A 24283-nucleotide genomic window follows, 5' to 3' on the forward strand; every position below is an offset into this window, starting at 1 on the left:
GACACGGCCCCTCCCAGGGCAAGTCAAAGTGAAAGAGAAACCCAGGAAGTCAGCTTGGGGGTGGTGGCCTCATCTAGGCCACAAACCCACCTGAGCCCTAGACCCTGAGCTATACCCCCTGAGGGTCTGGGGTCTTCTCTGCTGGCTCCAGACGGGAGCAGGACACCAGGTGAGAGCCCTGTGGGTGGCCTGGGGCTCTGTGTACTTGGCTAGGTCTCCAGCCCTCTCTGAGAGAGGGCAATGGCAGCCCCCTCCAGTGTTCATGCCTGGAGAATCCCAGGGACGGGGGAGCCTGGTGGGTTCCCGTCTCTGGGGTCGCACAGTCGGACACGACTGAAGCGACTTGGCAGCAGCAGCCAGGCCTCTCTGGCCCACTTCTGAGATCCAGGAGCTCAATGAGAGGCCAGGGGCCTTTGGATGTCAGAGTTCACTCTTCTGACAAATTGTTATGAAGTGCATTCTATAGGCTGGACCACCCCCCCAAAATGTCCACCTCATTGTTTCCCAAACTCAAACCTCAGGGCACCCTGGGTCCTGTGTCTGAAGAATTTCCTTGTGTCCTTTAGATTCAACTTAGTCTTTTCTCTGTATCGGTTTCTCAGCCAGAGACGGGGAGGCTGGGGACAGGGGTGAGGGGGCGTTGTCTCAGTTTCTGATCTTCTCTCCCCACTGTCAACAAAGGTCCAAAATGTCCACAGAGAAGAGCTGATTCATGTTACAAAAAGTGGATAGCACCCCCAAGCAACATCCTGAGCGGAAAAAGTCAGACCCAGCAGCCCACATGTTGTACGATTCTGTATATACAAAACGTCCAGAACAGGTAAATCCACAGAGACAGAAGGTAGAATGATTGCCAGGGGCTGGGGAGGGGATGAGGAGTGACTGTTCACGGGGATGGGATTGCCTTTGGGGATGCTGGAAATGCTTTGGAACTAAATAGAGGTGATCATTGTACAGTTCAGTGAATGTTCTCAGTGCCACTGAATTGTATATATTAACATAGTTCATTATATGTTGTGTGATTTTCACCTTAAAAAAAAAAAAAGCTGTTCTCAGAACCCAGGTGGACAAAAAACAGGATAACGGTGTCTCCTGGGGAAAAGCATCTGGGGAAACTGAGGCCCGGGGTGGCTGGGAGGAAGCACTTTTTCTGAGAGCCAGTTCCGAGAGGCAGCTGGGCCGGCCAGGGTCAGGCGCCCAGCAGGCCATGAAGTCAGAGCCATTGGAACAAAGAGGCAGTGTTCCAGGCCTGGCACAGTGGGGACGGGGACCCTGTGATCCTGTACAGAACAGCCTTCACTGGCAGCAGGGCCCAGGCCAGGCCAGGGGTGGAGTAGCTGTGAGGTCTGGGGGAGGGGCAGAGACAGAAAGAGAGAAATGAGAGACACACACAGAGAGAAATGTAAAGATGGAAGAGACCACTGGAGATGGGGTAAATCAATGGGCCCCCTCTCAATGATCCTGAGACTCTTACCCCAGGCGCCCCATTTCACAGATGGAAAGACTGAGTCCAGAGACACTCAGCCTACCCAGGGCTCCAGCTAGAGGTAAAGACATAGATGCAAACCCTGAGGCAGAGCCCCCCACACAGTGGGGCTGAGCTTCCATGAGCAAGGCTCATGCCCTAGGGCTACCTCCTATACCCAGGAAAGTCAGGCCTCCCAAGCTTCAGCTTCCTCATCTGCAAATGGGCTAGAGTGAGGATAAACAGGGCTTCCCCAGGGGCTCAGTGGTAAAGAATCCGCCTGCAATACAGGAGACACAAGAGACGCGGGTTCCATCCCTGGGTCAGGAAGATGCCCTGGAGAAGGAAGTGGCTACCCACTCCAATATTCTTGCCTGGAAAATCCCATGGATGGAGGAGCCTGATGGGCTGCAGTCCATGGGATCACGAAGAGTCAGACATGACTGCCCAACTGAGCCCAAGGATAAACAAGGGTTGCTGCCCACCAGACAGCCAGTACGATTTGTCATTCTTTGGGGGCTCTCAGTGACCTCTGCTCTTATCACACCTCTTTCCCATTCCCCCGAAGTTAGAGCAGCCACTGAAAAAACATCAAGGGGGTGGAGCAGAGCTAGACACAGATGCTCCCAGCTCCTTGGGGGTTAGGGGCTAGCTGCAGGGAGGGGTAGAGGTTGGGGGGCTCTGAGGGGGAACAGAGAGGGCTGCCCAGAGAGGGGAAGTCTTAAACTGGCTTTGTAGAGCTAAAGGGCATTCCCAACAGAGGTCAAAGGAGAGGCAAAAGTCTGGGGGATGTGCTTTGGGGAACACCAAGATGAACTGGCAGGTCTGGGGCTCCATGTGAGAGATGAAGATGGCAGAGTGGACCAGACCCTTGACTGCTGAGCTGAAGGGCTGGGCTTTTCCCCAAGGAACTGCGGCAGCAGTATGAGCAGGATTCCAGCCACGTATGAGGTGTTGTTTCTACCCTTATTGAGGTCACAGTTGGAGGCTCACCCTGAGGTTCACTGCAGCCCACCTTCCCCGTGTCAAAACTTTGTACGCCCACCTCTCTTGGCCTGCCTGCCACCTACTTCAGGAAGCCCTCCCAGCTGTCCCAGAAGCACAACTGAGATACGTCCCCAGCGCCGTCCCACTTTCAGATGCCCCACAAACTGAGGAGAGGCAGGAAGGATAGGGTCATAGGCCCCCCCTGCCCAGGAAATGGTAACAGGAGGAACCACAGAACTTCCCCACCCCCTCAGCTTCCGTCTTCTGTGGGGAGGGTGGGTAGTGACCTTTAGCCTGAGAAGAACTGAGCTGCCCTCCATGTGGTCAAGAGATCTGATGCCCTTGAGGGGTATCTAAGGAGGATCTTGAGGGATGAGTAGGAGTTGGCAAGGAAACGATCCATTAACCCATTTAACAAACACATTTATTAATAAGAACATTTTTTCACCAATAAGAGCATTTTTCATTCACTTAGCCAGGACTTTCTGATCCTCTCCAGAGGATCATTTGAGGATGTTTTAAAGGATACATAGTGGTGACCATTTTGTAAGGTATAGAAATATTGAACTAATATATATTATATTATATATGTATATTATATACTGATATAATGCGGTAGGTCAATATTTATTCAATTTTTAAAAAACATTTATTTAATTTATTTGGCTGTGCTGGGTCTTAGTGGGCTTCCCCCTGGCAGACTACAGTCTACAGTGTCACAAAGAGCTACTTAGCAGACACAGATGTCACTAGTGGTAAAGAACCTGCCTGACGATGCAGGAGACGTAAGACACGTGGGTTCGATCCCTGGGTCCGGAAGATCCCCTGGAGCAGGAAATGGCAGCCCACTCCAGGATTCTTGCCTCAAGAATCCCGTGGACAGAGGAGCCTGGCGGGCTGCAATCCCTGGGGTTGCAGAGTCGGACGCGACTGAGTGACTAAGCCCAGCACGCGATGGGTCTTAGTAGACGCATGTATGTGTATGCCAAGTCGCTTCAGTCGTGTCTGACTCTTTACGACTCTATGGACTGCATACCACCAGGCTCCTCTGTCCGTGAGATTCTCCAGGCAAGAATCCTGGAGTGGGTTGCCATTTCCTCCTACAGGGAATCTTCCTGACGCAGGGATCAAAGCCGCATCTCTTGCGTCTCCTTTGTTGGCAGGCAGGTTCTTCACCAGTAGCGCCACCGCGAAGTAGCGGCATGTGGGGTCTTTTTTCAGTCGTAGCGTGTGAACTCCTAGCTGCATGTGAGACCTAGCTCCCTGACCAAGGATCAAATCCAGCCACCCTGCATTGGGAGCATGGAGTCCTAGCCACTGGAACCCCCAGGGAAGTCCCTCATTCATTTTTTTTTTTTTTTTAAAGAATACATACAAAGTGTGTGTGTTGGTTGCTCAGTCATGTCTGACTCTTTGCACCCCCATGGGCTGTAGCCCCCCAGGCTCCTCCGTCCATGGGATTTTCCAGGCAAGAAAATCCCATGGAGTGGGATACCCACTGGAGTGGGTAGTCATGCTCTTCTCCAGGGGATCTTCCTAACCCAGGGATCAAATCTGGGTCTCCTGCATTGCAGGCAGACTCTTTACCATCTGAACTACCAGGGATGCCCATTTGCATACACATTATTCACTCCCTGATGCCCCTCATGGAGACATTTGAGGAGGGTTTTGATGAATATGTAGAAGATTGCAAGGAAAAAAAAAACCATTTATTTCCATTCAATAAATGATCTCTGATGTTTCTCAAAGAGAATTTGAAGTAGATTTTGAAGAATAGGTGTTCACTGTGGGAAAATTGCATTCAGTCAGTCCATCAGTTTGTCAGTTAACAAATGCTGCCTGTTGCCCGTTGAAGTGGTCTTTCGGGAAGGAGTTTTGGGAAGGAGTTCTTCAGAGGGATCAAGGACATTGAAACCTCTCTGGTGGCTTCCCCTCTACTAGCTCCTCATCTGTCCACCCAACCACCTCTGGTACATGAGAGTAACAGGGAGGAGGAAGGCCAGAGGTCCCCAAGCGGCAGGAGGAAATAAACTTTAAGTGGCAGACATTGTCTTCCTTCTCTACACAAAATTAAAAGAGGCTTCTTTTAACTATGTGTTGATGACACCTGGTTCTGCCTTGACCTCACCAATGCCTTTTTCTTACAGAGATGTTTTTCTTAAGCTATGTTAATGAAACTATGTATTTGTTTTGGAATCTGCCTTTCTTTATCTGCCTAAGACTAACTTTTTTTACTCTTCTCAAATCTTGGGCTGATAATGGCTCAACAAGCCAGTTTTCCTGGCAATTGTTTTATGGCCAGGGGATGGCACACCTCATGTCATCCTATTTTGAAAATACATGTTGTTGGAGAGGGGCCTGGTGAAACTCCCTCAGCCTTGAGGTGTCTCTCTTATCTGATTAACAGTTTTCTAACAGACATAAACGGAGAAGGCAATGGCACCCCACTCCAGTACTCTTGCCTGGAAAATCCCATGGACGGAGAAGCCTGGTAGGCTGCAGTCCATGGGGTCGCACAGAGTCGGACAGGACTGAGCGACTTCACTTTCACTTTTCACTTTCATGCATTGGAGAAGGAAATGGCAACCCACTCCAGTGTTCTTGCCTGGAGAATCCCAAGGACAGGGGAGCCTGGTGGGCTGCTGTCTATGGGGTCGCACAGAGTTGGACACAACTGAAGCAATTTAGCAGCAGCAGCAGCAACAGACATAAAACACCTTGCTAAAAACTATCAATGGGGCACTCTTTCTGTCCACTTCTGATGTCTGTGTCAGAAGTTTTCCCTATCTTTATTATACTTTAATAAAACTTGGCTACACAAAAAGCTTCAAGTAGTCAAGCCTCATCTCTGAACCCGGATCGAAATCCTCTCCTCCGGAGGTCACGAAACCTGGTGTAACGTGCAGCTCGCAGCAACCTTTCACACATGGAACCTCTCCACCTCTGGATTCCGGCCAAGGTCCCAGGAAACATACTGATTGGCTGAATTTGAGTCACATCTCCATCTTGAGCCAATCACAGTGGCTGGATGCAAGACTCTAGGTCACATGTCCACCCCAGCCTGGACTACAATAGAACTTTTAGGCAGAACTAGCCAGAGACAGCCCACTCCAGTACTCTTGCCTGGCAAATCCCATGGACGGAGGAGCCTGGTATGCTGCAGTCCATGGGCTCGCTAGGGGTTGGACACAACTGAGCGACTTCACTTTCACTCTTCACTTTCATGCAGTGGAGAAGGAAATGGCAACCCACTCCAATGTTTTTGCCTGGAGAATCCCAGGGATGGGGGAGCCTGGTGGGCTGCCGTCTCTGGGGTCGCACAGAATCGGACATGACTGAAGTGACTTAGCAGCAGCAGTAGCCAGAGACAGAAAGTTGGCTATTTTAGGGCATGAGTTCACGATTACCTGGGTGTATGCAAGCTCCAACTGAAGCCGATTTAGTGTAGGGTTGTCAGATAAAATACGTGACCCGCCTCCCCCCCCCCCCCCAGTTAAATTGGAATCTCAGATAAATGAAAGTGAAAAGAGAAAGTCACATCCAACTCTTTGGGACCCCATGAACTATACAGTCCATGGAATTCTCTAAGCCAGAATACTGGAGTGGGTAGCCTTTCTCTTCTCTAGGGTATCTTCCTAACCCAGGGATCAAACCCAGGTCTCCCACATTGCAGGCAGACTCTTTATCAACTGAGTTATCAGGGAATCAGATAAATAATAGAGGGCTTTTTGCATACTTACATCCCAATTATTGTGGAGAGTAATATACTGAAAAAGTATTCATTGTTTATCTGAAATGAAATGTAACTAGGGGTCTGTATGAGTTTGGTAGAACTGCCATAACAAAGTATCATAGTCTGAATGATTTCAACTACAGAAATTTTCTTCCTTATAGTTCTAGAGGCTAGAAGTTTAAGACCAAGGTGTTGGCAGATTTGATTTCTTCCAGGATCTCTCTCCACAGCTTGAAAATGGCATCTTTCCCTCCTGTCTTCACATAGTCTTCCCTCATACATATTTGTATACTAATCTCCTTTTCTTGACTATCTGAGCCCCCAGGGAAGCCCATAACTCCTCTTCTTATTAAAATATCAGCCATATTGGATTAGGATCCACCCATATGAACTCATTTTACTTTAATTACTTCTTCAAAGGCCTTTTCTCCAAGTACATTCAGAGGTACTGGGGGATGAGTATTTCAACTTACAAATGTGGGGAGAACACAAATCAACCCCTAACAGTGAGTGCTTTGGAAAACAGTTTGGTAGTTTTTTTTAAATATTTAAAAGCAGGGTTACCACGCATGCGTGCTAAGTCCCTTTAATTGTGCCTGACTCGTGACTCTGTGGACTGTAGCCCACAAGGCTCCTCTGTCCATGGGATTCTCCAAGCAAGAATACTGGAGTGGGTTGCCATGCCCTCCTCCAGGGGATCTTCCTGACTCAGGGATCGAACCTGCGGCTCTTCCATCTCCTGCATTGGCAGGCAGGTTCCTTACCACTAGCAGCACCTTGGAAGCGCAAGCGACTATAGGACCCAGGAATTCCACTCCTAGGTATATTCCCAAGAGAACTGAAAGCATATTCATGTCCACACAAAAGCTTGTAATACAGGTAATACATGAATGTTCACAGCAGCACTCTTCACAAGAAGCAAAATGTAGAATAACTCAAATATCCATTAATGGATAGATGAATAAACAAAACACTCTCCATGCAATAGAATATTATTCATCCCTAAAAAGGAAAGGAGCAGCATTTGCTGCAATGTGAATGAATCTTGACAACACTGTGCCGAGTGAAAGACGTCAGACACAAGAGACCACACGTTGTGCGAGTCTATTTGTGTGAAATGTCCAGAAAGGCAAATTCACAGAGACAGAAAGCAGATTGGTATTTACCAGGGGCTGAGGGGAGGGAGAGTAGGAGGTGACAGGTCACTAGTATAGGGGTTCTTTTGGGGTTGATGAAAGTGTTGCGGAGTTAGATAGTGGTGCTGATTGCACAACTCTGTGAATATGTCTAAAAACCACAGAATTATACGCTTTAAAAAGGTAGACTTTAGGGTAGGCAAATTACATGCCAATTTCAACACATGTATGAGAAAAGCAAATTTTGCCTTGGAGTCCTGTATTTTTTTTTTTAACAGGCTTCCCTGGTGGCTCAGTGGTAAAGAATCCACCTGGCAATGCAGGAGACATGGGTTTGATCCCTGTGTCAGGAAGATCCGCTGGAGAACAAAATGGGAACCCACTTGAGTATTCTTGTCTGGGAAATTCCATGGACAGAGGAGCCTGGCGGACTATAGTCCATAGGGTTGCAAATTGTTGGACACAACTTAGCGACTAAACAACAACAACCACCTATATTTCTATGTGCTCAGTCTGGCTACCATAACTTGGTGGGATCTTACAGTACCGCACAGATGATTAGCCAGGTCACCTCCAACCTGAGAATGTACAGTCATGTCAGGTGGAACATTAGGGTAAAAGAAGGAACCTGCGGCTGCAGAGACAGTGGGAGTTCCAGGGAAAGAGAGAATGCAGATGCCACCTTGGGACTTCAGGCTTTTTCCAGCCTCCCTTTCCCTTCTACAAACTCAGGTTGAACAATTACCATCAGATACCTTTGAGGGGAGGTCCTCATGAAGCATTTAGTTGGGTGCTCAGTTGACACTCAGCAAAGGCAGTCATCATCAAAAAAGAAACTGACAACTAAGGTGGTTGCTTATTCTTCTAAATAAAGTTTTATTGGGACAAGGGCCAGGATTGGAGTGAGGCAAGCAGTCGAGGTCGTGCAAGGGCAGAGTCTGATCCTGTATTTAAAATGTTGCTGTCTAGTTCATCACGCATTTTTGCGTTAGCTTTGATTCTTTACACTATTGTTTTTAAAATGTTGTGTATCTTAAGGATTTTTGTGTGTGTGAGAGAGTCCTTGTTAAATTTTGCACAGCAGTGAATACCCCACCCACCTCACCCTTGTTGTGTGCCCCAGGCACATGGATCCTGAGCCTCAGTTTCCTCGTTTGCAAAATGGGGATAATTCTCTCTTCTAGGAAGATGTATCGAGAAGTGTTTACTTCTAGGGGCGGGGCGGGGCCTGGAAGGGCGGGGCAGGCTCTCCCGAAAGGGGCGGGCCTTTCGCAACCAGCTCGGGGAGAGGGGCGGGGTCAGGCCTCGTCAGCTGACCAGCTTGGCCAATGGCGCAGGGTGGCGGGGCCTGGCTGGCCGAGGCCGGGCTGGGAGCCGGCCGGCAGTGCGGACTAGCGGGCAATGGACGAGCCGAGCCTCCTGCGGCGCCGTGGGCTCCAGGTGAGGCCCCGTGCGAGCGGGCAGAGATCGCTGGTGGAGTGAACCTGCCTGGGTGCGGGGTGCGGGATCCGGACTTGGACGGACCAGGGGGAAAGCCGAGGCAGAGGGAGGGGCGCGCTCCGGGGGCTCCCGCTTGTGCACTCACATCTCAAAGTGCTTTTCGCTAGGTGAGAAGAGGGTATGCCCATTTACCATATGGAGAAACTGAGGCTCCTTGGGGGAAAGGGGCTGAGGGTTTCGCTCTCTCCAGCAGGAGCTCTAATAATACGAGCAACGACAGCCTTTGAGCGCTCCATCGTATGTTCATGTCGTTGGTGTTAATCCTTTTACTAGTGATATGTTGTATTAATCTTTTTACTAGGGATATAGTAATATTAATTAATGTGTATTAATACGTGCTTCGTGCCTTCGCAGCGCCATCGCACCCCTGTCTCAGCTCACCCATAAGGCAAGATGGGGAGGCTGGGGCTGTCAGGCAGCCCTTTCATCAATCAGACAAGGAAATTGAGCCTCCAGTCTAAGAAAGTCACAATCCCGAGGTCCCCCAGCGGCATGTAATTTGCCCACCCTTAACCAGCTCTCTGGTGCACCAGCCACTGTCAACTGGCTGTGTGGCCTGGGGTGTGGGGGCAGGGGCGGTGGGAGGCACTCTTGCGTCTCCGGACTTCAGTTTCCCCATTCACTATAAGGGCCCTCCTTTTCTGACCCCTGGCCTCGGGTTTGTGTTGCGGAGGCTGCGCCACGAAGAGATAAGAAAAAAGACATCACAACTAGCAGAGGCTGACCTTCCGATGTGGGTGACCTCAGGCGGCAACTCCTTTGATCTCTCTGGACCTCAGTTTCCCCGTCTGTTCAATGGGAATTTAGACAATCTAGCCCTTTCCCTGGAGCTTAGACCACACATGTAGAAGCCACGAGTTGCAAGTGGGGAAACCGGGATTCATCATTTACCCAACAAACATTTATTGAAGAGGCAGTGGTGGTGGTAAGGGGTGTTCACCCCTGGAACTGCCCTCCTGGATCTCCCAGCTTATTGGGGGAAATGAGTGCCTGAGCAGCTGTGACCCCGCCGAGGGGTCAGGTGCCATGGGGCACCCGCAGGCGCCCCTGGAGAAGGTACCTGAACTGATGGTTGCCAGTGGCTTTGGGACAGAGAAGGCAGCCCCTGGTGGCAGGGCAGGGGGTTGGTTTTGGGGGAATGAATGAGGCTGAGAGAAGCCAGAAAGGACAAGGGTGGGGAAATGGGCACTGAAGCTGAGGAGAATGGGGAAAGGCAGGCTTTGAAACTGGCTGCCAGACTGTGAACTTGTCTGAAGGTGAAGGGGCTGCGGTCACCTGGATTTGGGTTGGGGAACAGGGAGGGTGTGGGTAGAGCTGCAAGGCAGAGACCCTGATGGCATGGGGAAGGAGGGGCAGGAGAAGGGCAGGGGTCATTGCCAAAGGCAAGAGTGGGGGGGCCCTGAGCATAGACTAAGGGGTGCAGCTGGACTAGTGAGCACTGGGGAACCAGGCCCCGCCCAGAGCCCCAGATAGATTTGAGCCCCGCCTGCAGCCTCTTAAAATAGAGAAACTGCCTTTGGGTAGGCGAATGGGGGTGCAACTGACGTCAGAAAGTGGGGGCCTGTTCCATGGGGAGGAGGTACGCATTCCCTGAGGACGAATCCCACGTTACAAATGGGGAAACTAAGGCTCATAGACTCATAGGCTCTGTCCAGGTGTCCTGGTGGGTATCAGAGTCAGGATCTGAACCCACACAGACCTGGCTCTCCCTCCAGACCAACCCCACATTGGCAGGACTCCATCCAAGGAGGTGGAGGGACGAGTAGGGATTGCCCAGGTGAGTGAGGGCAACCTGAGCAGGGGGAACAGCACATGGAAATGCTCAGAGGTATGCAAACATATGTGTTTATGGGGCAACCAGAAGCCATTTCTTAGCACTGGAACTGGGCACGTGAAATGGATTCATCTACTTCCAGGGCTTCTAGCGCTGATTTTGAAGAGGTTAGACTTTCTCCCTAGGGTGATTAGGAGCTGTGGAAGGTGCTGGAGCAGGGGAGGTCATGTCAGATCTGAGAGCTTTGAAAGACTCCTCTGGAGCAGGTGCGGGTCTAAAAAAGAGCCAGAAACAAGGAAAGCATCTACAGTAAAGGACCAAGTAGGAGATGCAATGAAAATATTTTTTAAAATAACAATAGGAGTGTAAATAACTGCTCACATTATGCGGCACCTACAAATGCTGAATGCTAAGCATGTATTTAAGTTTCCAACAGCCCAGGGGACTATTAGCTTTATTTATCAGAGGGGGAAACTGAGGCTCAGAGAGGGAAAGTAACAGCCGGGAAGTCAGAATTGAAATTCTAACTGGTCTGGCACTTGAGAGTGCAAAGATGTTGAGGGCTTAGATTTGGGGGATCAGTCACACATTCCTTTAATTGGAGCCCTGAGAGCCACCCCCCACCCCCAATCAGGGGGCAGCCTGCTGATCAGAGTCAGTCAAGTCAATCATTTATCCTGGAGGCTAATCTTTGCCACAGGTCAAGGAGTCAATTCATAAAAGTTTGAGAAAGTCATGAGCTGATTGAGCAGTCCAGACAATACATGGAGGTGTCCTGGCCAATCTGACTGTGGCCATGCAGGGTATGCTGTTGGTTGAGTGGTTTTGTTGTTGTTTAGTTGATAAGTGTGTCCAGCTCTTTGCAAGTCCATGGACTGTAGCCCAACAGGCTCCTCTGTCCGTGAGATTTCCCAGGCAAGAATACTGGAGTGGGTTGCTTTTTCCTTCTCCAGGGGATCTTCCCCACCAAGGGATCAAGCCTTTGTCTCCTGCATTGGTGGGCAGATTCTTCATTGCTAAGCCACCAGGGAAGCCTGACTGAATACTAGGAGGTCATAAATAAGACCTGGCTTGGCCCATGGGCCACCAGTTTGCCTTGGCTGTGGGTAAAGGGAAGAGGAGACTGGCTCTTCCTGGTTTGGGTTAAGCTCAGCCTTCTGTGTAGCGATTGTCGGCGCCAGTTAACATAAGCTGTTATTACTAGGATTACTACCACTATTATTCTATCATTATTTTCATTTCCCATTTGGCCCTTTGCTTCACAAATGACAGAATTTTATAACACCAGATCCCCAAACAGAGCATGCAAGGACAGAGAAATTGGCCAGTCTGTGTCTGGACTTTGTCTCTTGTTGCTGCTGGGGAAGCTCCCTGGAAGGACCATCTGGCATTCTCATGGCCCAGTTCCAACTATTCTCCTCCTCCAGGAAGTCCTCTGGCTGGTGCCATGTGGTCCCTACTGGTCTCTCTCTCTCTGCTCCAGCTGCCATCTCCCCGTGAGACTTGGTCCCACTGGGCTGAGTCCCACCTCCACCCTACTGTCTCCCATTAGCCTGCTGGTCCAACTTGAAGACCCCTCCAGGAAGTCTTTTGTCTCCCCACTCCCTCCAGCCCCTTCTCTTCCTCTGGGTCCTTGCTGGTGCCTCCAGTATGGGGGTGTCCATGCCTTCCCCTGTCTCCTTCAGACTGGGGATTCCTCCAGGTGGAGCTGAGGCTTCTGGTGAAGAGGCAGCATCACCCAGCCCAGAAGCGGATACCATAAATATTATCTTTAAAGGGCGGTTCCAGGGGGTTGGACCTGCAACACATACACACCTCCACCCCCTTTCTAGGCGAGAACCACTCCCTGAGGAACAGCTGGCAAAGAGGAGGCTGAAGGCAGAAGCAGATGGTTCAGGGAGCAGAGGGTCCGGGGGTGGTTCCGGGAGAGTTCCATGTGGGCCCAGTGTTCCACTGAGCCTATGCAGGGGGCTACTGACCTTCCCTCATTTCTCTTTGCCACTTTTCACCTTTTTGTATTTTGGAAGTAAATTAAAATGTGTAGATTAATTGTGATTTATCAACCTCACAAAACAAGTGTCTTGGCTTCTTTTTATCAAAGCCTTCCCCAGCATCAGGCCCTGAGCCTGCTGCTTGACTCCTTCAGGGCCCCATGTAACTGGACCATTTCCAAACAAGGAAACTGAGACTCAGAGGGATGAAGTTGTTTGGAGGAGATCATACAGCCCAGATTGGGGAGCCAGACTGGGAACCAAGGACTGTCAGGGTTTTAGAAGGAATTGGCTGGGATGGAGGGTATGTGTGTGTGTGTGTGTGTACACGTGTGGGCACAGCAAAAACCCCTGAGCTCAGATCCCAGCTCCTCACTGTTTTGTGGGTTAGTAGGGGAAGGAGGAAGCTGGCATAAGAACTCACAACAATTGGAGGGGGCCAATTAGGGGAGCCCCTAATGGTGGTGGGTCTGGCACCCTTTGCCCTACACGATACTGAGCTCTCCATCCCCAGAGGTATTCAAGCAAACAAGGAGACCTCAGGTTGGCAAGTGAGCCTCCTCCCATCTTGAAGGGCTCTGACTTGATTTTCTGAGCTCAAGGTAGTTGGGGTCCAGCCTCGGGGCTTCGCCCCACCCCTGCAGATCCATTTCCTCTTCTGCCTGGAGACCCTGTCAACCTTTCCCAGCCCTGTCATCTCGCGCCCAGCAGCTTCCGGCCCCCTCCAATTGGCAGCGGGGGCTGATGACGTCATTGTTGCCATGACGAACGCCCAACTCTAGATGTGGGCAGCCCTGAACCCACCGAGATAAAAATAGTTGTGCATCCTCGACGCTACCGCCCCAGCGTGTGTGTTTGTGTGTGGTGTCCAGAGACCTGGATTCCCGACCCTACCTTAGTCAAGAGATGTGGGCAGCTGCTGCCCTCCGCGCCTCAGTCACGCTGCCTGTAAAAAGGCCTCTGCTCCTGGTACGTAGTAGAGCCTCAGTGAATGTGAGTAAAATTTAGCGAGTATTGCGATAGTCTGCGAAGGCCCTTGCTAAGTTCAAAAATAACACAACAACAACACACGACGGTAATAATTTCTGATCATTTTTACCCCAGACCCTGTTTTACATTATCTCCACATTACACGTGGGGAAACCAAAGCACAGGGGGTACCAACCACTTGGCCCAGGGTCCCACGGACAGGAAAGAAGAGATAATAGATCTGGACCCAGGTCTGAGTCTAAACTTAGGCTACACAGCCTTTTGAGAATTAAAAAGTCCTCTTGGGCAAACCACATTTGAGGGTGGACTCTGGGATCACAGTGGACCCCAAGCATAGGGATTTCTTGTATATGGTAAGGACACCCAGGATTGGTGCAGATCAGCTTGCTGAGCTCTGCATCTTCAATAGGGTTTGTGCCCCCAGACCCCATTGATGACCAGGACCCAAACCTGCCTGAATTTTGCAGAGGGTGAGCAGAAATAGCTTTCAGATCTGGGAGGGCACAGGGTAAGGATGATGCAGGAATCTCCCTTTCCTCAATTGTTGTTGTTCAGTTTCTAAGTTGTGTCTGACTCTTTGCGATCCCATGGGCTGCAACACACTAGGCTTCCCTGTCCTTCACTATCCCCCAGAGTTTGCTTAAATTCATGTCCATTGAGTCAGTGATGCTATCTAATCATCTCATCCTCTGCCACTCTCTTCTCTTGCCCTCAGTCTTTCCCAGCATCAGTGTCTTTTCCAATGAGCCAGCTCTTCGCATCAGGTGGCCAAAGTATTGGAGCTTCAGCTTCAGCATCAATCCTACCAATGAATATTCACAGGTTGATTTCCTTTAGGACTGACTGATTTGATCTCCTTGAAGTCCAAGAGACTCTCAAGAGTCTTTTCCAGCACCACAATTTGAAAGCATCGGTTCTTCGCTCTCAGTCTACTTTCCTCAATAGAATATTAGTATTAATATTTAGCCACTACTGATAGAGTTCTTTTTAAATCAACTAATTTATTTTAAATAATGAAGTTATTTTTAATGTAAGGAGTCTGAGAGGGCTTCCTGGAGGGAAGGATGTTTGAGCTGAGAACTGAGGGATGAACTTCAATTAACTAGCACCAAAGGGAGGGAAAGTGGTCCTGACAGAGGATACAGCTGGTGCAAAGGCCCTGAGGCAGGGCTGAGTTCAGTGTATGGGGTAAGCAGAAAAGAGGCATTGGTTGGAACAGGGTGAACAAGGGGCCAACTGGGAGATGAGGTGAGTGGAAGGCTAGGGAGGTGAGGGGTTTGTCTCCATGGGAATGACTCCTGTTTTCTTTTCAGAAGGAGCTGAGCCTACCACGCCGGGGACGTGGGTGAGTTCACCTGGGGCCAGTTGGCTGGGTGGAGCCCTATGGTTCTGGGCACAGATATTTCAGCGGCAGCATCTGAATTGTGAATTTATTTAATAATTACTACAAAGCTTCTCACCTTGATCCTGCCCTGCCCCCTTTTCCCCCTGGTGTTTGCAAAGTGCTTCACAGGCACCTCACCACAGGCTGGGAGGTGAGGTACAAATCATGCCATTTTGCAGATGGGAACCTGAAGTGCATAAGAGTTGCATCACTGGCTCAAAAGCACCCACCTTGAAAGGGTGGCATCCAGGGTCCAGACTATAGAATTCCAATTTGGTGTCCTGGAATCGGCTTGCATGCCTCCCATGACAGAAAGCTCATTCTATTTCAGGGAACATCGGTGGAAAATCATACAATTCAGGGTCACATTAATGTTCCTGGTGGTTGGCATTGTGAGATCCCTCAAACTCAAAGAAGATTTGTTAAGTGTCTTCACTGGTTTGTTGATGTTGTTTAGTCGCCAAGTTATGTTCTACTCTTTGTGACCACCTGGACAGTAGTCCACCAGGTTCCTCTGTCCATAGGGTTTCTCAGGCAAGAATACTGGGGTGAGTTGCCATGCCCTCCTCCAGGGGATCTTCCTGACCCAGGGACTGAATCTGCATCTCTTGTGTGTCTTGCATTGGCAGGCAGATTCTTTATCACTGAGCCACCTGGGAAGCGCCCAGGTTTACACAGGTTTATGTGTGAGCTACCCTGGTAGCTCAGTTGGTAAAGAATTCGCATGCAATGCAGGAGACTGCCTACAATATAGGAGACGCAGGATTGATCCCTGGGTCAGGAAGATGGCTAAGAGAATGGCTACCCACTCCAGTATTCTTGCCTGGGAAATCCCATGGTCAGAGAGCCTGGTGGGCTACAGTCCATGGGGTCACAAAGAGTTGGATATGAGTGAAGCCACTTAGCACACTTGGCAGCATTGGTGGGAAAACCAAAGTCCAGGAAGGGGAGGAGTTTGCCTTGTGCTGGTGGTCTGGGGCAGTGTGATGGCAAACACTCCCTCTTTGGAGGCTTGGAAGCTGTGTTGGCCTGAGTTAAGGGTGGGAATTCCCTTGCGCCTCAGTGAAATCACTCCCTCAGCAAACTTCTTTTGAGTATCTACTGTGTACTAGGTTCTGTTCCAGGCACAGGCGACAGGGTGAGAAGTCAATGCTGGACCCTGTCATGCAGCTTGCACTCTCTTGGACAAAATAATGAAGTGATGTTCTATAGCACTGTGTGTGTGTGTGTGTGTGTGTGTGTGTGTGTGTGTGTGTATGCGCATGCGCGCGCGCTCTCAGTCATGTCTGATTCTTTGCAACCCCATGAACTGTAGCCTCCCAGCTTCCTCTGTCCATGGGATTTTTCAGGCAAGAATACTGGAGCGGGTTGCCATTTCCTACTCCAGGGGATCTTCCTGACCCAGCGATTGAACCCGTTGTCTCTTGGTCTCTTGTATTGGCAGGCGGATACTTTACCACTGCGCCACCTGGGAAGTGATGTTATACAGGGGAGAGATTAGAGGCACACAGAGTGGGCTGGGGGGTGGCTTTAGAGGAAGTGACATTTGAGACTAGATATGGAAGAGGAGGGAGAGAGGCCAGGGGAAAGGGTAGGGGGAACAGCATTCCAGGTAGAGAGAATGGCATGGTCGAAGGTCCTGAGATGCAAACCTGCTTAGTATTGGAGAAACAGCATGGAGACAGGAGTGGAGAGAGAGGGAAAGGGGTAGATCCTGGGGGCTGGATGAGAGTTTTAAGTCTGGTGGTGGGGCTGGTGTCAGAGTAGCCCCCAAGTCCAGATCCTCTCTTGTTGGACGGAGGGTAGTGCAGCAGGTGGGGAGGGACCTGCGGGCCCCGGTAGGGGCGGGGAATGGACGCCGTCCGGAAGGCCGGCACTGTCCCCAGCCTTTGCCCAGGATGGGGGCGGGTGGTGGGCGGTGAATCAGTCCAAACTGCAGAGGGCGAAGTCCGGGACCGCTGCGTAGGACCAGGACAAACACTCCCTGAAGGCGGTCTACTCTTAGCCACCTGCGGTGTGCCTGACTCGTTCTAACCAGGATTTCTAGGGGGCTGCGGCCAGACACAGACAACCCCAGGCTTTCGGGAGTCTGGGCTGTGCAGGAGGGAGGCTGGGGCTCGGAGCGCCGGAGGTCCACTTGTATTAGGGAGGCTGGTGGGGCTGAATTCGGATATGAATGAGGGCGATGATGGTCCTGGCAGAGGGAACCCAGGGAAGCAAAGGCCCGGAGGCGTGGTCGGGGCCTCCGGTGTGCGGGGAGATGCTGACACCGGCTGCGGGTGGCTAGGGACGTGGGGCTGAGCCCCTGCGGCGGTGGCCAGTGGGAGGATAGGGGCGGGGCACGCTCAATCCCGGGTCAAGAGACAGCCCCCCCCCCCCGAGGGCGGGGCTCGGCGAGCGCCGGGTCTCCTCCGGGAAGGGGCGGGGCCAGTTGATGGAGCAATGAAACTGGTTGAGAGGGCAGTGACCGCCTTTCTTTCCGACTGTGCAGCTCAGTGACTCGAAGCCCGGCACCCTCGCCGGCCCTTCCTGGGAGAAGGTGGCACCGGTGCCTCCTGCCTCCCGCAATCCGATCTTTCCTGCTAGGCTGGGCCTGCGCGTAGGTGCAGGGCTCGGAGCCCCGCCCCTGGGCGGAGAGAGCCCGCCCCCCCCGCCCCCCCGCAGCCCAGCCCCCACTCCGCGTCCGCCTCGCCTGCTAGGCGTGCTGTCCTGGCGTGCTGTCCTGGCGTCCTGTGTCTGTCCGTCCGATTGCGACACGATCAGGGCGGCCACGAAGGGGGCGTCAGTACTCGGTCGCGGTCGCATAGACGCGGCCTCGGCATGAAGTCCCGCAGGGACAAGCTGCACATCCCGGCGCTGACCCTCGAGTGAGTGCTTGACCCTGGAAGGGGAGAGGGAGGGGAAGAGGGACAGGATGACAACCACCCTTCCTCCGTGTCTCTGTTCAAGTCGCCCCGAATCGCACCACCGCCTCCGGGGAGCCCTCCCGGCTTATCGATCTGGCCCCGCCCTCGTGGCCTACAGTAGACCCAGTATCCCCAGCCTCAGGCCCCTTCTCCCTAAGGGAACCACGCCCTGGTCCGTCTCCAGCCACACGCAGGGGCTGTTGGCAGGTTCACCGTCCCCGGCCTCTTTCTTTGCAGTCTGTCTCCAAGCAGCCAGAGCCCGTCCTTGCTGAGTCCCAGCAGCCCCTGCAGCCCCTGCAGCCCCTCGCTGGGCCTGCACCCCTGGAGGTAAGTGACCGTGCACGCGGGCGGGCCACGGACATTGCCCTGGCACCCCAGAGACTTGGAAGCCGCCCAGATCCAGCTCCCTCCCCCAAGGTACTGTGGGCTGGTGACTTGGACTCTCTGGGCCTCCGTTTACCCCTCCATAAAATGACACTGTGATCCACACTAGGACCATGATGGGAAAATTCCATATTCAGTCAGAGCCAGCGGGTCCCCCTTCTGGCAGATGGCCAGGGGGAGGCCAGAACTTGAACTGTTGCCCAAGGACTTCCTTGAGACAGGTGCTGGGTTCCCAGCCAGTTCAGGGCCTTGATGAATTGGCCTGGCCTCCTGGGCTGTGACCCAGCTGAAGCTGGCCTGAAAACTCCTCCCTCTGAATGTACACAAACACACACACACACACACACACACACACACACTCACTCACTCATTCACTCACTCACCCCTAAGGCTGAGAGTCCACCATTGGAGCCCTGGCACTGAACTGAACCAGGCAGAGTGGTATAGGGAGAAAAGAACCAGCTTGACTGAGCACCAGGTCTCTACCAAATGCCTTCTTTTCCCCTCCATACCCTTGGGAGGGAAGCGCCCTTTCTGATCCCATTTCCGAGCAGAGGAAACTGAGGTTCAAATAGGAGACATCAGCTCTCCTGGTTCAGTATGTCTGGGGGCTAAGTGTCCGGACCAGCTTTGCCATCAGAGTCTGTTAAGGGTTTGAACTACCCTCTGTAACTGGCATCACCGACTCAATGGACGTGAGTTTGAGTGAACTCCGGGAGTTGGTGATGGACAGGGAGGCCTGGCGTGCTGCGATTCATGGGGTCGCAAAGAGTCGGACACGACTGAGTGACTGAACTGACTGAACTGATTGTAACTGGAGAAGTGGGTGTCTCAGGCTCTTGCTCCTGTACAGGAAAGAACATCAAGGTTATAATGGGCTCCTCGCACAGCGTGGGCAAAATTTAGGGAGGTGACAGATGTACAGGTGAGTGATGTCTAGAATTTGATGGCCTATCAACTATTTACACCTTAATATGAATGGACTGCTCGGACTCTTTCCCTGGGCCTTTAATGGAGAGAAGAGAGAGCACCTTGGAGCCCACACAAGGTGCTGGGCACCTACTGTGTGCCAGGTGCTAAGGGCATATCTGTGAACCAGAGGTGCATAGTTTCTTCTTCTTGGGGCTCTCAGTCAGTTCTCAGGCAGCAGGCAATGAACAAGGGGATGGGCTAACAAGACGCATTCAGGGGGAGACCTCTGAATATGGTGTCTGAGCCAAGGCCTGAGCAGAGCTAGGGGAAGGAGGGTGCCAAAAAGAGAGACGTGAACATGCAGAGGTTCTGAGGCAGGACCAAGACTTTTTATTTTATTATTTATTTATTTATGACCACGCTCCCCGCACTATGTGGGATCTTAGTTCCCCAACCAGGGATCTAACCCACACGCCCTGCAGTAGAAGCACACAGTCTTAGCAACTAGACCACTAGGGAAGTCTCAGAACCAAGATGTTAAAGCCTCTGTGGCCACCTTGGGGAGAGAAAGGGTGGCTGGGGACAGGAGATAGGAATGGAGGTGATGGAGTCAGAAAAGTGGCTAGGGCAACATCCAGGTAGGAGATGGTGTGGTCTGGACCAGGCTGGGGTGCCTCAGTGGAAGGCAGAGATGGTGTCGCCCCCTGTTTAGCAGAGGAGGCGATTACAGCTTAGGACCTCTGAGTGTGTTGTCCAGGGGCACCTTGGGAGAGAGTATCAGGCCAGATCTGACTCTTGAGTCTTTGACCTCAACCCCAGGTGAGGACCGGATGACGGGAGGGACCTGTGGAAAGCAGATAAGCCAGTTTTACCAGGAGGAAATGGAGGCAGAGAGCTTGGGGCCCAAGCTCAGTCTGCCGGTCCCCTTTCTGGCCACCGGGGGGCAGCAGAGCCGCATTGCCTTGGGCCAGGCAAAGAACTGGGTCCTGGTCTCCTCTGCTCTGAGCACTTTAGGAATACGCCCACACTTGTCCCCTCAGCCTCCAAAGCCCTGTGGGTCCAGCCCACGGTGTGCCAGTAACTGTGTAAATAGGATAGTGTTAGGTGGACACAGCGATGCACCCCTCCACCCCCGCCCATCCATCTCTCTCTCCGGAGCTCACCTGAACTCATGTGGCTTCCTGGACTGCCAGAGTATAAGCTGGTCCAGCCTCAGGGCCTTTGCATTTGCTGCCTGCCCCCCTGCTTAGAGCTCCATTTTCTCTATTTACTCTTTTATTCATCTGTCAAGTCTCTGTCAAGCTCTCAGATAGGAAGCCTTTCCTGACCAACCCTCCCCGCCCCTGCCCCCCCATAAGGGCCCCAAGCCCCACTTACATTCATGTTGTACATCCTGACCCCCCCATGAGTGTGACGTGGCGGGCCTTAGTTACAGCACTCAGGCTCCTGGTCGACGTATGCGGGATCTTTCATTGCAGTGCACAGATTTATCTCTAGCTGTGGTACTCGGGCTCAGGATGTAAGCTCAGTAGTTGGGGCGGGGTCAATTGCCCCGCAACATGTGGGATCCCAGTTCCCCAACCAGGGATCGAACCCGTGTCCCCTACATTAGATGGCAGATTCTCAACCACTGGACCACCAGGGAAGTCCCTCTATGTTTTCTTGTGTGATTATTGGGTTGTTTTTTTTTCACCCAAAGGTTTGGGAGTCCCTTGAGGGCCTGACTTCATCTGTCCTGGTCATCCTATAGCCTCAGGCACAGCCTGGTAGACAGCAGGTGCTCAGTTAATGCTTGGGGCACAAATAGCAAGTGGCTGGGAGGGCCCCACCCGTGTTGGGGTGCAGGGAGCAGATTAAAGAGAAGGTCTTGAGTTGGGTCCATATGGCCAAGGGGACAACAAAGAGGCTGTTCCAAGCAGGAACAGCGTTGTCAGAGGAGGGTTCCCTCTGGCCTTAGATACCAAGGACAGGAAGATTTTGGATTTTCTACTGAGGGTACTGGGAACCCCACAAGGAATGGAGCTTGGAGGGGTGTGGACAGCTCATAGGCAGGTGGAAGGGGCTGTGATCATCCGACCGATGTGGGGTGAGGAATGGGCGTCTGTATGTCCACCAAGGGCTTTCCTGTTTACACAGTTACTGGCACAGGCAGAGAGAGGCAAAGCCCTAGACAGAAAGCTAGGATCTGAGCTCTAGGAAAGGGATTAACCCAGGAGTGCGGATTTGCTGTAAAATGAGGAGCCATGGAGGGTGTGTGAGCAGGGGAGGACCTTGATCTGGTGGGCAGTGGGCTGGTGCTGGAGATTACTGGCTCAGCCAGTCTTTCATAGGAGGTCTTTGCCATGGCCATGGGTCCCTTGGATTGCCAGCTGTGGCCTGGTCTGCAGAGGAGGAAACTGAAGCCAGATGGGCGTGGGAGAAGCAGCTGCTGGGGATGCCAGCGCCGTGGGCGTAATGGGAGGCAGGCAGGCAGTGCAGGCTGGGAATGATGGGCAGCTCCTTTCCTAACTGTGTGTGCAGAAGTGTTCCTGGTACATGTGGTGGTGGTGGAGGAGGGGAGCTTGTGGATACAGCGTGTTAGTGTATGGTGCATGAGACTATGACTTCATCCCCACTTGGGTTCCTAGACCTATGGGACCCCGAATTCCTCCCAGGCAGGAGGCTCTGTTTCCTGTGCGTGGCTCTGGCTAAATACCTGAGGATCCTGGGTGACCTCTCTTATCCTCATCTCTTCATCTGACCCCTTAACAGCACCTCTTCTTTAGCCTCAGAATACATCCAGAATTTACCCACTTCATTCTATGGCCCCACCCTGGTCCAACCCTCAGTATCCCCCTCCCAGGCCCTGTTACAGCTCCTCACTAGCCTCCTGCCGCCTTCCACTCCTGCCCCAACAGCTCCTGTTCCCCATGGCAAACATGAGGGAGGCTGTTTTACAATAGTCCGGATCACACCCTTCCTCTGCACACACATCCTCCATGGCTCCCTATTGCCCCTGCAGTAAAACTGCCATCCTCCCTGCAGCCCACAAGGCCTGTATGGAGAGTCTTGCTGGTGTCTTCCTCTCAGCCCTGCCTCAGGGCCTTTGCATGAGCTGTGCTCTCTGCCTGAGATGCTTTTTCTCCATGGCTGGCCCCTCTGCCTTCTCAGTGTGTGGCTGGCTGCAGTGTCACTTCAAAGAGGCTAAAGTTGTCTTTTGCCAGTGTTGCCCCTCTTCTTTGCCTTCCTTGACTTCAGAAATTAACTGGTTCACGTAACTGTTTCCTGTCTCCTCTCTGCCTCCTCAGTCCCAGACTGGGGACCCTGGCTGCAGGGATTATTTGTGTCCTGCATCCCCCGTGTCCAGTACAAAGGGTGTTTTTTTGAGTGAACGAGTGGCTAGGTATGTGTTGTTTGAGCCTCAGTCTGGAGGGCCTGGGGAGACACTCAGCAATATCTGGGCCACCTGAAGGTGACATCAGGCTTGGAGGGAGCAAGGTGGGGAGTCTGAGAGAGACTTGAGAAGCAAAATCAGTGGCACGATGGATGCTCAGGGTTAGGGCTATAGGGCTATGTACCAGGCAGCAACGCCCTCTGTATGCCTCGGTTTTCTCCTGTGTGGGGTCAGGCTCCAGGTCAGTCCTGCCTGGGCTAGTTCCCAAAGTGTTGTATGGCCTGTGGAGGGTTCACCTTCAGAGTGACACAGTCCCTGATTTCCTGGGGGGCTGTCATGAAAGGAGGAAGCATTAACTCGCAGTCTACTGTGTGACACATTACATAATGAAGGTGATCTGTGCCCCAGCTCTGTACCAGGCACTTTCTGTGCCTCTGATTTCATTGTTATTCAGTCGCTAAGTCCTACCCGACTCTTTGGGACCTCATGGACTGTAGGCTACCAGGCTCCTCTGTCCTCCACTGTCTCCCAGAGTTTGCTCAAATTCATGTCCAATTGAGTTGGTGATGGTATCCTCTGCTGCCCCCTTCTCCTTTGGCTTTCAGTCTTTCCCAGCATCAGGGTCTTTTCCAATGAGTCAGCTCTTTTATTGCATTTTCACAAACAGACATGTGTAGATGGGGCCTGTAAACAGGCCTGGAAGTTCACCTAATGCTAACATTTATCAAATGTTTACCAAGCACTCTTGGAGACACAGAGTAATCTTCGTGTCAGCCCCGTATTCCTCCCATTTTACAGTTGAGAATACTGAGGCTTGAGAAGTTAAATCAGGTGTCTGATTCCCGATAGTAGCCAGGCTGATGGCCTTTCCTGTCATACAGACAAGAAGAGGATATCAGGTGCTCTGACTCAGTTTGCTAAACACGTCCACTATTGGAAGATGCTGGGACAAAGAATCCCAAGCCAGGGGAAGACAGAGTTGGACAGACAAAAGAGAAGTCTTCCTGGACGAGGGGGACACTGGATTTTGCCAGACAGGAAAGGCATTCCAAGGAGTAAAGCTAGCGTGGGCGTGGTAGCACGAGCTGAACCAGGCCACTGGATGGGTCTGAGTGCCACACTCCCTCCCGAAGGGCTTAATGCCTAGGGAATGGGTAGAGGGAGAAGCTGTCGTATTTACATTTTGCTAGAAGAGAGCCAAGTTCCAAGGCCCTGCATCCAGGTACCGCCAACGCCCCGCCCCTGCCGCCTGCAACCCCGGCAATGTCCCGCCCCTCCGCCCGCGGCCCTGGCAACGTCCCGCCCCTCCGCCCGCGGCCATGGCAACACCACGCCCACTCGCCTGCACGCGAGTCCGCCGGCCTTGCTTCCGAGTCGCTCACCCCTCCCAGCCAGGCCAGGCCCCGCCCCCGCGCGGTCCTGGGCGGGGTTCCCGGCCTCGCTCCCGGGCGCGCGCTTCCTCCTCTCCCTATACCCCCAGCCCCGCGGCGCGCCCCCCGCCCCTCACCGTGGGGCTCCGGGAGCAGATTCCACGGTGAAGGTTCGCGCCCCGCCGCCGCTGGTTGCGCCCCCGTGCCTCTCGGGCCTCTAGCGGCGGCGGCGGCACAAAGGGAAGAAGCATGTCCGACCCCAGCTACTGGACGGCGGTGGCGGCGCCCGGCCACCGGAGCCGCCTGGCCAAGGGCGCGTTGCTGCAGCGCTCCAAGAGGTAGGGGGCTTCGCGCGGACCTACCGAGTGGCGCGGCGGC

At 52.5% G+C, this 24283-nt stretch overlaps 1 protein-coding gene across 15 annotated transcripts in view; it reads left to right on the forward strand.

Annotated features, from left to right (window-relative positions):
* The first annotated feature begins 31 nt into the window (after nt 1-31).
* The window catches only part of MAST3 (microtubule associated serine/threonine kinase 3), a 50241-nt gene continuing 25989 nt past the window's right edge, over nt 32-24283 (forward strand). For 4 of the 15 annotated variants that reach the window (XM_006057936.4, XM_044948326.2, XM_025293844.3 and 1 more), the window contains exons 1-3: nt 32-169; nt 682-820; nt 14890-14921. In XM_006057936.4, coding sequence (XP_006057998.1) covers nt 713-820; nt 14890-14921 — 140 coding nt within the window. In that variant the 5' untranslated portion in view covers nt 32-169; nt 682-712. Of the gene's footprint in view, nt 170-681; nt 821-8635; nt 8762-14889; nt 14922-16353; nt 17828-18103; nt 18194-19951; nt 24244-24283 lie in introns of those variants that run through there. The other 11 variants (XM_025293841.3, XM_025293845.3, XM_044948325.2 and 8 more) reach the window with 4 other exon arrangements.

Source organism: Bubalus bubalis, chromosome 9 (genome assembly GCF_019923935.1).
Source record: "Bubalus bubalis isolate 160015118507 breed Murrah chromosome 9, NDDB_SH_1, whole genome shotgun sequence".
In the NCBI taxonomy this organism is placed as follows: domain Eukaryota; kingdom Metazoa; phylum Chordata; class Mammalia; order Artiodactyla; family Bovidae; genus Bubalus; species Bubalus bubalis.